This window comes from Tamandua tetradactyla, chromosome 22, assembly GCF_023851605.1.
Source record: "Tamandua tetradactyla isolate mTamTet1 chromosome 22, mTamTet1.pri, whole genome shotgun sequence".
NCBI classification, from domain to species: domain Eukaryota; kingdom Metazoa; phylum Chordata; class Mammalia; order Pilosa; family Myrmecophagidae; genus Tamandua; species Tamandua tetradactyla.
Genome location: NC_135348.1, coordinates 44,107,904 through 44,124,788, shown reverse-complemented (window position 1 = coordinate 44,124,788; position 16,885 = coordinate 44,107,904). Strand labels below are relative to the sequence as shown.

The window sequence follows — 16,885 nt, the reverse complement described above, 5'->3', positions numbered from 1 at the left end:
AGATGCCAGCCACGTGCCTTCCCAGCTGACAGGTGTTCCAGACCCATTGGCCTTTCTTGAGTCAGGGTATCTTTACTTGGATGCCTGAGTTTGGACATTTTCATAGACTTAGAACCATAAACTTTCAACTTAATAGATTCCTTTTTAAAAGCCACTCCCTTTGTAGTATATTGCATTCTGGTAGCTTTAGGAAACCAAAACACACAGCATCCAGAGAAGAGTGGAAAGAAAAGGCTGGGACACTGTAAAGAACTGAAAATAAAGTGCTCAGCTACCACTGCTGGCAGCCCTCTTGAGGTCATCTACCTAAGGTCCAGTTTCTGGCTGGCTGGTGTAGATGGAGATGGTTATGGAAGCACTCTTCCAGAAGAATAGGGGAGAGGAGACAAAATCAAGTGCTGACCACAACTTTTGGTCTACAAATTGTGATCGCTGAATCCCAGTCTTGAGACAAGATTTAGCTTGCCCCAGACAGAGACCACCTAGCCATTATTTCAACCCCACTCCCAACAGGAGTGAAGGCAGTAGACGTTCAAAGACACAGGGTCCTCTTAAGGCTGTGGAGAAAAGTCTGCTGAAGAGCACCATCTGTTGGACAGGCCAGGGAAACACAGCTTCAGGGAGCTGTCAAAAAGTCTTTTTGGCATTTTTGTAGGCCCTCTCCTGAGAGCTCTTTGGAACTGGTTTGCACATCCTTCATGGGTTTGTGGATCTGTTTTGACTGAGTAAAGCAGACTCAGAAAGCCTTCTCCAGGGTGACCTTCCCCTCTGGATTTGCTCCCCAAGCAAAAGCAGCTAGAGGCAATGAAAGGAGAGTAAAAAAAAAAGTAATTAATTAATTAAAGCAAATGAAAAAATAAAAAACAATAGAAGCAAAATTAAAACAAGTAGAACAATCAAGATTCCCAGAGAAAGGAGAGAAGAAAGGAGGCTTTGCCCTGGGGATGAAACAACTGCACAACTAGTGCAGACTTAAAGACTGTGCCACATATCCAGGGCGAGAATCATATGAGGAAGAGCTGAACAAGTCTGATCAGTTAAACCTAGGCAATTCTGAAGGTCAAGAATAAGTTGAACCAAATATCAGAGAAGAGCCTTAATTCAAAGTCAACCAAAAATAAAATACTAGGTAAGAAAGAGAAACTTATCTTCAGAATAAACATATCAAGATAATCAGATGCTGACCAATAGCAAAAAATTACAAACTGTACAAAGTGACAGGAAGCTATGACTAAGTCATAGGAAAAAAAATTAAAACTTTAGCGGAGACACAGAATCTGGAACAACTAATCAAAGATGTTCAAACACATCTCCTAAATTAATTCAAGGAGATGAAGGAAAATATTCAGAAAGAGATGAAGGGTATTAAGGAGACACTGGATGAGCATAAGGAAGAATTTGAAAATGTGAAAGGAAACATAAGAGGACTTATGGGAATGAAAGAAGAGAAGAGAAGAAAATTGCACTAGAGGTAATATGACAGTAGATTTGAACAGGAAGAAGAAAGAATCAGCGATCTCAAAGAGAGCACAACTGAAATTCCATATACAGAAGAACAGATAGCATGTTAAAAATTGAGCAGGATTGGGGGGTGCAAGGGTGGTTCAGTGGTAGAATTCTCACCTGCCATGTAGGAGTCCTGGACCAGGCACTACCCCCACCCACCCCCCCAAAAACACACGAATAGACGAAAACCCAAACAAAAACAAAAAATTCAACACATGGTGCTGCAAAAAGGGGATACTCACATGGGAAAAGCGTGAAATGTGACCCCTGCCATACAGCACAAAAAGAAAAAAAATTGAGCAGGATCTCAGAGATTTGAGTCACAGCACAAAGCATACAAACAAGCATACAAGAGAAGGATACCCATTGTTATCACTGTTATTTAACACTGTGCTAGAAGCTCTAGCTAGAGTAGTAGGCGTGAGAAAAGAAATAAAAGGCATCCACATTGGAAAGGAAGAAGTAAAATTTTCATTATTTGCAAATGACATGCGCTTCTATATAGAAAAATCTACAACAAAGCTACTTGATCTAATAAATGAATTCAGCAAAGTGACAGGATACAAGATCAACACTCCAAAATAGTAATGTTTCTATACACCAGTAATGAGCAATCCGACAAGGAAATCAAGGGAAAAAATCCATTTACAATAGCAACCAAAATATTCAAATATTTATGAATAAATTTAACAAAAGATGCAAAGAACTTGTAGACAGAAGACCTCAAACACATTACTTAAAGAAATCAATAAAGACAAATAAATGGAAGGCCATTATGTGTTCATGGATCAGAAGGCTAAATATTGTGAAGATGTCAGTTCTACCCAAACTGACCTATAGGTTCAAAGCAATCCCAATCAAAATTTCAACAGCCTACTTTGCAGAAATGGAAAAGCCAATGATCAAATTTAATTGGAACAGCAAAGGGACCTGAATAGTAAAAAAGCAAAGTTGGAAAACTCACACTTCCTGACTTTAAAGCATAATATAAAGCTACAGTGGTCAAAAAAGCATGGTACCAGCATAAAGATAGAAATATTGACCATAGAATTGAATTGAGAGTTCAGAAATAGACCCTCATATCCATGGACAATTGATATTTGATAAGGCAGCCAAGTCCACTCAACTGGGAGAGAACAGTCTCTTCAACAAATGGTGTTGGAGAACTGGATATCCATATCTGAAAGAACAAAAAAGGACTCCTATTTCACAACTTACACAAAAATTAATTCAAAATAGATCAAGGGCCATAAAATTCCTAGAAGACAATGTAGGGAAGCATCTTCAAGATCTTGTGCAGGCAATGGTTTCTTAGAATTTACACCCAAAGGACAGAAAGAAGCCGATAAATAAATGGGACGTTCTCAAAATTAAAAATGCTTGTGCTTCAAAGAACTTTGTCAAGAAAGTGAAAATGCAGCCTACATAATGGGAGAAGATATTTGGAAACCACATATCTGATAAGAATTTGATATCCAGAATTTATAAAGAAATCCAACAACTCAGCAATAAAAAAGACAAACAACCCAATCTAAAAATGGGCAAAAGACATAAGAATAGACATTTTTCAAAGAAGAAATACAAATGGCTAAAAACACATGAAAAGATGTTCAACATCACTAGGTTTTAGGGAAATGCAAATCAAAATCACAATGAAATTATCATTTCACATCTACTAGAATGACCATTTTGAAAAAAACATAGCAGAAAACTTCAACTTTTAGAGAGGATGTGGAGAAACAGAAACACTCACGCACTGCTGGTGGTGATGTGAAATGTGCAGCTGCCATGAAGACGGTCTGGTGGTTCCTCAGAAAACCAGGTATAAACTTGACAGATGATCCAGCAATCCTGCTGTTAGGTCCATGCCCAGAAGAACGGAAAGCCAGTACTTGGGCAGACATTTGCATACTGATGTCTATAGTGGTATGATCCACAATTGCCAAAAGATGGAAGTACCCCAAAAGTTCATCAACCAATGAGTGGATAAACAAAATGTGGTATATACGTGTGATGGAGTATTATTCAACTGTAAGAAGGAACAGAGTCCTAATGCATGTGACAACGTGGATGAACCTTGAGGACATTATGTTGAGTGAAATAAGCCAGACATAAAAGGACAAATATTGTAATGATCTCATTGATAAGAACTAATTATAGTAAGTAAACTTATAGAGATAGAGTCTAGAACATAGGCTACCAAGGGATAAAATGGGGATTGAGAAAGAGAAACTGATGCTTAATCTGTGCAGAATTTCTCTTTAGGTTGTTATAAGTGTTTGAAATGCATAGTTGTGAGAGTAACACATTATTGTGAGTGTAATTAATAGTGCTGAATTCCGTGCGTGTGAATGTGGTTGAAAGGGAACGTTTGGATCATGTATGTTACTAGAAAAAAAGAAGTTAAAACATGGAACTGTATAACACAGCGAACCCTGTTTTTGATGATGGATTGTGGTTAATAGTAAAATTATAAGACTGTTCTTTCTTTAATTATAACAAATATATGGTGGCACTTTAAGGTGTTAGCAATAGGGTGGCATATGGGGAAAATACACCTATGTAAACTATGGACCATAGTTAATAGTAACACTTTAATATTCTTTCAATTGCAACAAAGTTACCAAACTATGCAAAGTGTCAATAACAGGGAGTATATGGGAATAATGTATTTTTTACATGACTTTTCTGTAAACCTACAACCTCTCAAATTAAAAAAATATAGAAAACAATAAGTTAAAAATAAAAAATGCTAAATGAAAGAAACCAGACCCAAAGTATTACATATTATATAATTCCATTTATATTAAATACAAACAAGTCTATAGAGACAGAATTAGATTAGTGGTTATGTAGAGTTGGAAAAGGATAGAGATATTTAAAGTCGACTGCTAAGGGGTATAGGGTCTTTATTTTTGGAGTAATGAAAAGTTTCTAAAATTGATTGTGGCGATGAATGCACAACTCTGTGATTATACCAAAAACCATCAATTGTATACTGGGTGGATTGTATGCTATGTGAATATATCTCATTAAAACTGCTTTTAGAATGTTGACTGTCATCTAGTTGCTAATTAGTTTTCTTCCAGTTCTCATTACCTTAAACCCCATTATAATATTTGATAGACTCAGTTTTTCCATGCGTAACTCGTTTTTCTAAAGGTCCTCATTGGTGAGATATCTTAATGTCAAGAAATTGAAAAAATAGGAGAGATCATCGTGAAAGCATTTCCATTAGCATCATTATTTTTAACATCACTATTATCATCAGGTCATGGGTGTAATGTGTTTAATTAAGTGCTAACGCAGCAATGGCAATTTCATCTTCATTTATAATAACAAGTATGGCTAAAGAACATGAGGCCCTATTAAAGGTGACCCATAAAATTTGCTCTTTGAATTTCCATTACTGTGTTTGGTATCTGAACCCCATGGAACTCAACATTTTTGGTCTTCTGGAACAGAGGAACTATTGTCTGCCATTCAACTTTGAACAGATAAACAAAACTGAAATGGACTGATTTGCCCTTTAACATTTTCTTCCCTGTATTCATATTTAAAAACAAACAATGTTTTGTGCTACAAGCACTAACTCAACTAGTCTTCTAGTAAGAATAGCGGTCGGTTCTTCTTACTAACATCCTGATGGTTGTAATTCAAGTGAACATAAAATTAAGCCACATTTCTACATTGCACAGGGAAAGATTTAATTGTGTCTTGCTATATGGTGCAGTCATTAAATCAATCAGTCAATCAAGCACTTGTCTAAAAGGCTAGCATAGCACAGATGCCAGCAGAACTGTAAATGGTAATTTAATTCCAAACTGAACTGAGGCTGTATTCATTTGAGTTATTCACAGTCTTGTCAGAGGCGTTTAAAGGCTAATTTTTCTGTTTATCGTGAAAGCCCTAGCTACAATCTAGGAATGCCTTACTCTCTTCTTAGAAGAATAGATTTAAATGATATTAATTTCCCCTGATGATTCAGAGTTGGTTTTTATTTAGAACTCAGCTAATGCTGAACAAGGATCCACAGAATTTTCAGTTATTCCTAAATCTATTAGTCATGATTTGCATTGTTTTACGTGGTGTTATCACTTGGAATAAACTACCCTTTTTCTTCCTTTGAAATGCCTGGGGGCACTAGTGTCTCAGCTGCCATTTGGCAGCCATTGCGTAGCCAGGAGACCCTTTCTCTTTTTTCAGATTAGTGATCAAAGGGAAGTGCCATGTACATATGAATTCACATGCAGGCGTGTTCTATAAGTGAATGAAAAGGAGCTGACGACAACGACGCTCAGAGTCACACATATGAAAATAGATTGGCTTACTTAAAGAAATCTTGACTAGTATTTGAATAAAAGATCTAGATTTACACATAGCTTTCCACCTTTTTACATACTCACCAATATTCACATGCGTTAATTAACTTTGGCAATTCACGTCTCTTCAGTCACTTGCTTTCTACTTCCTTCATTCAGACACTCAACCCTCTGCCCTGTGACCTTTTATTTTCATGTGTCTCCTTCCTACCTGGCCCTGTGTGGATTTCCTATCCGATTCTAATTTTTAGTAAACGGATGGTTTTCTTGACAGAATGCTTTTTAGTATTTCCCTGACGTTGTCACTATTGTATCCAGGGGCACTCACATGCTTGCAGGGCTAGGACACAATAGAATTCACTCTGCAGTGAGGCTGAAGGAAACTCTGGTCTGGAAGGCAAATGCAGAAGCATCAAGCAGACCAGAGCTGAGGAGGGCAGGCTTTGAGCCTGCCTGTTTATGCCAGGAGGACCGTCAGACAGAGAATGGATCAAGCAGAAGGAAAATCAGGGCGAGCTTAGTCTGTGGAGAAGCGTTAATTAACAGCTTCCTGAGCAGAAACTGGCATTCAGTGCTTGTCATCTTGGCAGATCCCACGAGTAGGACCGTAGATTAAAGCTTCAGGTTGTAGGCACCTAAGCAACAAGGGCTAAATGTGTAGAGCTCGCTCTGTACAGCCTAAGCCCACGCTTCTGGGTGGTCACTTAATGTGAACTAGTAACCCATGTAGCAAAGGGTTTCTAGGTGACTCTAGGACTACAACTCATGAGATCAACATCTCTGGTGCTTAGAAATGCCCTGGGTGCCTCTCTCAGTCTGGATACAGAGGATGCTCTCTATATTTAGTAAATATTTATTTATGACATTAACATTGATGAGTAACTTTCATGCTACTGCCAGCATCCTAGCGGTTGAAATTATTTTCTTTTTTTCAAAATTGGACAAAATATTATCATGTGAAAGAGATTTTCCACTTGCACATCCTATTCTTCTGACCCTAATTTATTTGTGTGTTTTTTTTTTTTGCCTTATGCTATATTTTGTTATAAACTTGCCAGTGTCTCCTACTAAACTGTAATCAATTTGAGATCAGAAGGCACTGACTAGGCACTTTGACTAAACAAGATTATTTTAAACACAGTCTATGCTGTAGTGGGAATTCCCAATACAAGGGAAGTACAGTGATAGAAATCTTGGGGAGTAGTACGTACAGTTCAGACAGGGATTTGGCAAAGAATAAACCCACAAGAAACAGTTTCCCCCATCTCTCAATGTGCTTCTATCTTCTTGTTTTCACCTGCTTCTTCACATTTGCTTCCAAATACTGAAATCCTGAGGATGGGTTTTGAAAACTAGATAGGATTTTAGCGAGCATACACAAAAATGGAGATGACATTGAAGGAATTTACCATGAATAAACATTTATCGTGAATAAAATGAGGACCGTGAGTGGCAAATTAGCACAGATTGCTTAGAACACGGGATCTGTAAAGAGGGTAAAGAAACATAATTTTGGCAAGATCATTTTGGAACATATTATGAGGGGGAGAGGTTAAATTCTAGAATGAGAAGTTGAAACAATTTGGCAGGCAATGAGGAGCAATTAAAGGTTTAATTATCGGGAAGTAACAAATCAGAGTTGTGCTTTAAGTTTATTTGGCAGTAATGTTTCTTTGTACACTTCTATTTATGGACCATTTATTTTTAAAAGAAGGGCATATATGCAGGTGCTGAGAGAGATAAAGTGGTTAATGTAATAACTTTCCTGCTTTTATGGGTGTGCAATTGAATAGAAACATTATGCAATGTGAAAAAATAAAAAATAGCTATGCTCAATAATATCTTAAATGCATGTAAGAAATTGAGAGGAAGAACATATTACTTCCAACCATTGGAAAGATCAATTAGGAGGCTTAAAGAAAAGGCCAAACCAGAGGAAATAAACATTTTAAAAAACCTAAGTGATTGTACTCAGAATAGAAAGTGCAGATGGAAGAGCAGCTATAAAAGTAAACCCAAGAGGCTTGACCACCATTTTGATTAACAGGATGATGGAAAGAAGAGTCAAAGTGGTAGAACGTTTTCAAGCTTAGGTAACCAAGACTCAGCCATTCATTTTTCCACTCATTAATTTGGAAAGTAGCTAAGCATTATTTTAGTTGTTAGAATAGAGTGAGAAGTACGTTAGTCCTCAGGGAACTTCCTTTCTAGTAGGGGAATGGGCCATGAACAGAAAAATAGTGTTGTATCATTGAAACTGGAAACTATTTGGAGAGGTTGTTTGTAAAAGATAATTTCATTTGCTTTACAATGTTTTTAATTTGAGAAACTGATAAGACGTGAACTTAGAGCTAAGAGCCAGGGAATGCTGATTAGCTGTCCAGTGTACAAGGTTCATGGGGACAAAGAAGCCCATCAAAGGAAAAAGTGCAAAAGGGGAAAAATGAAGTTTAGGATAAACTCTTAGCAAATACCTATATTTAGGAAATGAGACCATAAATAAGAATTACAATGGCAAAAGAAGAGGGATGAGAAATTTGAAAGCGACAGTAAATATTACAAACATCAAAGAAAAAAATATAAGACAAGCAAACAAACAAAAATCACAAGGAGTTTACATTGTAAATTCAGCAGAGAATTTACTTGACAAAGGTGCCAACCGATTATTATAATACAGTAATGAGAGGAAAAGCTGAAGAGACTGCTGCCAATTAGTTCTGATGTTATTAATAAATGAGAGGGAAGCTTATCTACTGATTTGAAGGATGCTGGGTTGGGCTTTAGAAACATGAAAAATGAAGGGAGCTTGAAATAGCTGCAATGGGGAACACCAGTAAGAGTCAACAGGGATGAATACAATACTCATCAGCCCATAAGGCCCGGTTGAAACTAGAGAGCATAAATTTGGAATGGGACAAATTTATATGATTTTATGACTTCCTCTAATATGCTTCTGCTGCCCAGTGACAGAGAAAAAGGTTTGTGTGATCCCAATTCCCCTTTCTCATCTTCTTGTCTTGCTGCTGGGTGGAGTGTGGTAATCCATCTGGTGTCAGATGAGTTACAAAGGGTTTTTCTCTTCATGGTTTGTTTTAGCTCTTTGATAAAAAGAAGCTGTGTGCCAAAGTGAAGAAAGCAAAGTCACCAAAACATAAGCCCACTCATCGGTCACTGACAGAGCCTCAGACTCTTTCAGCCCAGCTGTCGTGCTGATGAGTGGGTATAGAATTGCCAGAAACCTTAGGAGAAAAGTTCTCAGAAAGTTAAACCAAGTGGGAGTAATTCATTTTCCTAAGCATAGAGTGAAATGTCTCTTCAAGAGCAGTAAGGCGTTCACACCCAAATTTTAGAAACTGTATTGCGTGGCAGGAACCCCACGTACTTTCTGTTGCTTTTCTAACACCTCCTAGGGGAGCCTGGAAGGCTTGATACCAGTCAATGCTAGTTGATCCTTATGGATATTTCAGCTGAGGTCTGTAGATTTACCCAATGCAGAGGCATCGATTTTTAGTATGCATAGCCCTGACCCAAATCTTAGACCCTCTTACAACCCACACGCACACACACAAAAAAACAGGAAAAATGCAACCTCCAATTGTTAGGAGTAAATGAGTCAAAAATATATCCTTGTTATGATACTTTAATCAGTAAAATAGCCCAACAAAATAGGTTTTTGTTTGTTTGCTTTTAGTTTAAAGGAGTCTGTTTTGACAACACAGGGAAAAGGTGAGCATATATGCATGCAATCCATCTACTTTAAATAAAGAGCCATCTCCCATCAGAAGACTTTAGAACTACTGCAACTACTGCAGTTAATTGTGCTGAGGGCCAACTTCCTAAGTGAGGCAGTAGGGTTCAAGTTCAACTCAATTCTTTCCCAAGCAAAGTGTCTGCTGAAAGGACGCCGCGATAAAGCCAAGATAGTGCCCCTTTGTGTCCTCTGATGGGCTGAGACAGAACGGCATCAGATTGTGGACAACTTTAATGGCTGTCGCTGCTACATGAGGAGATAAAGCAGAAAGCAGCCAGTGTCTGGGCTGTTTTGAAGCAGAAGCCTGTGTTTGAAAAAGGACTATTTGTAACTGAAACCCACTGGAGTCTGACCTAAGAGCAGTCACTGAGCGTGAGTAAGGAATCCAGCGCCTGAAGCCTGTGTTATTGCTTCTGTTATCCAATATCTTGGTTCCAAGGCCTATCGGCCACTAGACTTGGAAGCATTTGTGAGAGAATAATGTTGGATATATTTATAGACCCAAAAGAGGCAAGGAAAAAGGAAAGATATGGTGTGGAGAACTCTCAGCCACTTCTTTAGAAGGGGAGGAAGTGAAGCAATCCAATAGTTTTGATGTCCCTCTACAGGCCAGGTACTTTCTAATGTATTATATCACCATAACTCTGCAGCTTAAATACATTAAGCTCATCTTTAAAAAAATAATGAAACTAAGGCTAGGTATTTACGAGCTCTGCTCAGTGTCAAATGCAAGAATTGAACTCATAACATTTATTCTTTTTTAGTAGTTCTCAAGCCTCAGTATCACCGAGAAACTTGTTAGAAATGAGGATTCTCAGATCCCCTCCCAAACCCACCGAATCAGAAATTCCAGGTGATTCCGATGCACATTAAAGTTTGAGAACCACTGAACCGATTAAAAGTCCATGCTGCCTCTCAGATCTCCTGACTATTTGAGAGTATTAAGAATTGGGATATTAAACTGGTAAGTACTGAAGACACCATGTCTTACAATAATTCGATAAACAACTTAGCCACTTACCTATTCATTAATTCATTCATTCAACAGGTATGACACTGAGAATGGATAAATAAAAATATTGAGAGAAACGGCTCGATTTTGGAGAAACAGGCCCACAGGAAACAGCTTTGTAAAAATATAAGGCGATATCCAGTAACTGCCAGAATTCTCTGAGATTTTGAATAAATTGATGATGAAATTGTCATAGGAAGATCTGGTAAATACAGGATTCTAGCAGGATATTGCAAAAATGAGGCTATAAATAGTTTGGTAGAGGGTGGGCCACGGTGGCTCAGTGGCAGAGTTCTTGCCTGCCATGCCGGAGACCCGGGTTTGGTTCCCTGTGCCTGCCTATGTAGAAGCAAAAAATAAATAAATATAAGCCTGGTAGTGTTGATGCAGTGGCGGTGGGGATTCTAGGCAGGAAAGAGCATGGAAAAACATTTTTGCTGATATCTAGAGCGATATGCCGCTTTCTTACACAAGTAAATTAGCACAATTGTTTACAGTGTTCACAGGAAGCAGCTAAGTTATATATTAAGAGAAAGAGTCTTGGCTTTGGAATGAGGAGAGCTGGGTTCTGTACTCTCACAGCTGGGTGACACATTCAGTACAGTGCTTGTTCACAAAAGTACCAAAAGAGTACAGGAAATAATCCGTAGTAGCGTTCCCCAAACTGACTTTTATGTATATGCTTGAAAATAAAAGTTCACTTTTCAAAGAAATTTTTTGAACAATGGGTTAAATTATGTTCAATGTTACAGGATCTCTCAGGGCTTTTACTATACTCAAGACATTATGAATCTGTTGGAGAAAAAATCAGTTTGTGCTGTGCCCTAAACCTACTGTTCCATGGAATGCTTTCATTTGAGGCAAACTTGTGAACATCTCCAAGACAAGCATATCAGAGGGTCCAGTCCGAACAGTGATAATTCACCTGATGATATCTGGGAACAAAATGCTCATTAATGACAATTTAATTGGATTTCAGGCAGAACATATAACATGATGTTATAGTTCATCTTGGATCTCAATGTACTAGAAGGGAAATGGGACAGCAATCTCAGAACACAAAGCCGACCATTCCAAGGCTCATGTCTGCAGTGTAACATTCATTTTCTATGTATCTTAGAGCTTTTTCCAATTTACAGTTTTGCCCAGAAATACATCTGTTTATAAAAAATTAAGCCAATTTAACATTTGCATCATGGAAGTTTTCATGTAATCATACACACAAATATATGTATGTGCTATATATATGTACTATACAGGCATGTATGTGTATATATGCCTATAGATGTGTTTTATATTATAGCTATATCCCGGTGAGTATTGTGGTTAGTATACACAAATAGGACAGGGGTCATATACTGCAGTCAACCAGCATTTTTTACTCTGCTCTGTTGTCAGACACTGGACAGGTACATTTGAAAAACATGATGCAATCTTTTCCTATAAGATACTCATGATCTGGAGTGAGGGAGGGAAAGTCCATGTGTACTATAAGTACAAGGAAAGAGGCAAACATGCCTGGAAACCTAAAGGAAGGATAATTAATTCTGCTTAGGGAACAATGGAAAGTTTCATCAATGAGACGAATCCTTGACCTGGGCCCCAAAGGCCGAGTTTAGCATGTCAAGAAAAGAAAAATGAAATCCAGGGAGAGGAAAAAATCATTTTGTGAATATGCAAGTCCTGTTCAGAAAAAATAAATATTATCGTGTAACTAGAGAAGAGAATGAGAATAAGAAGAAGCAGGAGATGGGGACTGGGTACTAATGTTGAGAAAAAATTGTGAAGATTGTTAGTGATATAAAATGGTATCAGAAAGATTTGTAATAAGAAAAATCTTCATTTCGGAAAGACACATCTAACTTCTCATTTATATTCCAGGTGGACCAAATGTTTAAATATATGAGACAATAATAATAAAATATCTGTCCATAAAGTATTTGTGATGTATTGGGTACAGCACAATATTCTATGCCAAGCACTTCATAATCATCATCTCCTTTATTACCCTCACAAGAAGAAGAGGTAGAAATTATCTTCACCACTTTAGTCATAAAATAATATGCTTAAATTAACACAGTGTAAAATTACAGAGCAGAATTCAAACCCAGGTCAGTGTAAATCAATGCTCTTAACTATTCTATGCTACTACAACTAAAAAATAAAAATAAATGAGTAGAAGGACACGTGGGTGAGTTTTTTTATAATATTGAGGAAAAAACAAGACTTTCGAAATGTAAATCAAAGTCAGAAAGAAAAACTACAGGGAAAAAAATTACATATTTGATTACATAAGCATAAACAAAGTAGAAACAAAAGCAACAAACTAGGAAAATATTTGCAACATATGAAGGCAAGAGAAATAATTTATATTATAATATATAAAGAGTTTCTAAAAATAAATAAGAAAAATTTGGATCTCCCCAATAGAAAAAATGGACAAAGAACACAGAAAAATAGTTCACAGAAGAAGAAATACTATTGGGAATATTTAGAGATAGGCAGAGGGTGAGAATAAACACATTCATGTAAAGTTGGTTGGGGGTTAACTCTGTACCATCTGTTGTGGAGGAAAGTAAACATGTGCCATGATGCAAAATTTGCATTCTTTGACCCAACAATTTTATGTCAAGGTATTTTTCTTAAAAGAGTAGGGCACTGCTAAATCAGGTAATATAAGAAATAAAAAGTACATACCTATGTACATATATAGATAAATAGATACACTGATGCACAGAAACTTATACTTGCTGCTTGTAAATGCATAGATTGAGATGGTCGTCCATGTGAACAAAATAGGCCGGCTAGGTGGTCCTTGTAGCTCCTTTGAACTTGTCCTCGGGGACAGATGATAGACATAGGAAAAGCATGAGCCAACGTGGGGGCCTTTGTAATGTTTCACTGGGAGACACGGAATTCAAGTCATGGCCCCGTGTTCCTATGGTGTATGCACTACAACCCTGGAAGACTAAAATCGTTGAAGACTATTTGGGATTGTCAAACAACATGCATTTTAAAAATATCATCCTGCCTACGTTCAAGCTTGTTAATCCAAGGTGAAAACTCTGAAATTCAGATTTCTGAATGCATTTGTTTGAACGTCACAACTTAAGGTTCCAAGCATTCAGTCTTATAGAATGAGCCTGTTAATTTAACAGGCCAGTACCAGATACTCACACTTGATTTCCACCAACTTGCTGCATGGGTGGCTATCAGTGTAGCAATATCACCCAGATAACACCATGAAACCCCACAGTGCTCTGGCCCTTTCTCAAAGGCACAATTAAATAAGAAGCGAAGTCAAGAGATCAAAGTATTTAAACTTGAAAGGGACTAGAGTTTATACCCCTATGGTGAAGCCAAATGTGCACCAAAGACATTTAAATAACTGGAAATAGTTCATTCTCTTAAAATGCTCTCTCAGTTGTTAAAAAATAAACACAACTAGCATTTCTCCATAATTTAACATCCTTTTACTGTATCTTTTAACATAACCTTCCCACTCATTTGAATTTTTGCCAGTCATTGCGTTTGGCTCATTATTTTTTTCTATTGAACTAGCAGAAAGTCTAATCTTTGCTTTTATGCAAGAAACACAGAATACTACACAGTCGTTGTGCTTCCTCTGTAAGGGGGATAGGAAGCAAAGAACTTATAGTAAACACTACTAATGATAGCTCTACTCTGACATATAGGAAGCAGCCCTTTATTGACTGCATACCCACAGCCTTTTTTATCCACATAAGGTGACAGCCAAAATGTCAATGAGAAACTAACATATGGGGACAATTTCTACGTGAATCTGAAATTCTATGTTGGGTTTGGACGTTCAGATCTAGCCTTTACTGGACTATATATACATGGAAGACAAAAAATTGAAAGGTAAAGCATAATAAGACCAGTTACATACTGTTCTCCTTTTGATCTGTTTGGTTTTGGTACTCGAGGAGTCCTTTTTGAAGAGTAGCTACATTAACTCGCGATTACTTAATGTCAACGGTTATGCTAATCAGACATTTAATGTGTAACCCAGGATATCAAACCCAATTCAGAATCTTAATAGTAAAAGTTGGGAGATGCCAGCAGCAGTTCCCATTTGCCAACAGCACATGGGGCCAGTGGCCATGCAACCTCTCCCAGCACTTGCCTCTTTTTTCATCCACGTCCTCTCAGTGTGCTTGTCCTGGCCACATGAATGGCACACGCTTGTCACCTCTACCCGGCAGCATTTTTTTCTAACAGGCTTTGTCATTTCAATTTTTATTTCCTCTTACTGTTTATCAGCTTGTCTTTGAATCGTTTTTATCTTCTCTTTGAGCTTTTGTTTCAGAGGGGAAATATTTTCCTTAATTTCACACAGAATGTGTAGTTAAAAATTTATTTCATGAAGGAATTCTTGTTTTTATCTGTCTCCTGTTTCTTGTATGGTTGTTATTTTCTTTGCTTCTGTTTTCTTTCTTTTTTTTCTTTTTTTAATATAGCAATTTATGGGTCTCATCCTAAACTCTTTCTGACTATTTTGATTATGATGAATGGGTGTATTATTTCAGGACCACCTATTGACTGGAAAAGAGCTGGTCTAGTAGAAAGCTTAGATATAGATCTCTTGTCTCAGAACATTTCCTCTCTAACTGTACTTTGCAATTTGGAGCAAAGACTTGCTTAGTGCAAACAGATAAATGGGTGCTTGGCTGGTGGTGAAGTCCAGAATGCTGTAGTGTCTTCGTGCAGGGATTTCAAGTTTACTTCATTTGAGAAGCTTTAGAGTTTGTTCTCATGCACAAGCTTTCCTTTATGCCACCACTCCGACAGGCTTCTTTTTGCAAAAAAGCTTGTATGAATGAATGAATGAACAATGATCCCTTGAGGGTGGCAGTTTAATATATTCCCCACGGATACATTCTATTGATTGCATTCTCCCAATCCTTCAACATTTTAAACTATGGCATCATGAGAATATGGGCCTGCCCAGTGTGGGAAGCTTTAAATCTCACACACTCCAAATTTAAAACAAAATTTAAAAGAACATGGAGCTACCGCGGCATGACGTGAAGAGAAAAATGCTATTTGCTGATCATTTCTATCATTTTGCCGTACGATTTTGTGATTAGGTTTTTGAGCTTAATCATGAGACATTTTTGGGTCCTCTATTTATGTAGTCCACCAATTCAAAGAAGCACTTTGAATTACTCGGATGGCTGAAAATTGAAAATTTAATTGTAATCAAACAGGTAACATTTCTCCTGGGCTTCCTGTATGCCAGGCACTCAGGAAGTACTTTACATGAACTACTCTTATTCAATCCTTACAGCAGACCTCGGAGTGGGCACAAAGTGGAGAACAAGTGAATTTCTAAGCCAGCAAGTGGTGAAGATTACAATTCCAACTCAAACATTCTGACTACAGAAGGCATCACAGGAAACCCTACAAGATACTGCCTTAAAATGTGAAAAATAAAAGACCTTTGCTTCCTCATTGATAAATAACAGTTTTAGCAATACCTTGCATAAACCTATATACTTCCTGTACCCACAGTCATGTTCTTCTACTTTAGTGTCTTCTGTCTATACTTACATTCCTTTATTAAACCATCTTTAAAGCAATCACATTAGACACACTCATGACTTTGACACCCATACCCAGAGTGAATGTAAATATCATCTGTTCCCAATACTCACATTAACTTAAGGAATATGTAGGCAGGTAATATAAACCCATCCTCCTCCTTATGCCCACCCAACACTTTAGTTTGATTTTGGAGGACCCCTGGCAGTCGGACACATGGGCACACTTGTACCTAGGACTGTTGGTCAAAAGCCCAGCTGCATTCAGCGTTGTCCAATAGCTGGACATCAGGTCCCAGGAGAAGAAGAGACACTGATGCAATGCGCTTGGGGCTCACAGCCCATCGGAAAAACAGGCACGCAGACACAGATGCAGGTGGGACCCAGCGTGATTTGACACGGTAGCTGGTGCGCATAATCCATGCTATGGAGTTCCTCACGTGAAGAGAAGCCTGGAAATCGACGCAGGACTGTTTTACAGCGGGGTGACTTCTGAGCTGGAATCTGGAGGATAAGTAGGAGTATAAAAGGCAGAAGTGAAAGTCATTCTAAGAACTATCATCAAATACTTCATTAAGTGAATTAGAATCACCTACCAGAAAACATGCTTCTGAAATATCTATCCAGAGAGAAAGCAGATAAAACATCGTTGACCAAATGATCGCTTAATTCTTTAAAAAATCCATGTTCAGGTTTGACTATTTCTAGAATGTTTTCATTTGGTGAAATT

At 37.7% G+C, this 16,885-nt stretch overlaps 1 protein-coding gene across 10 annotated transcripts in view; it reads right to left on the bottom strand.

Moving 5' to 3' along the window:
• Nucleotides 1–16,885, bottom strand: part of LOC143666354 (uncharacterized) — a 209,526-nt gene that overhangs the window by 83,700 nt on the left and 108,941 nt on the right. Inside the window, exon 4 of one of the 10 annotated variants that reach the window (XM_077140089.1) lies at nt 12,443–16,659. The exons of 6 other annotated variants lie outside the window; for them this stretch is intronic. In XM_077140089.1, coding sequence (XP_076996204.1) covers nt 16,389–16,659 — 271 coding nt within the window. In that variant the 3' untranslated portion in view covers nt 12,443–16,388. Of the gene's footprint in view, nt 1–12,442; nt 16,660–16,885 lie in introns of those variants that run through there. 3 more of the 10 variants (XR_013167552.1, XR_013167548.1, XR_013167546.1) reach the window with 3 other exon arrangements.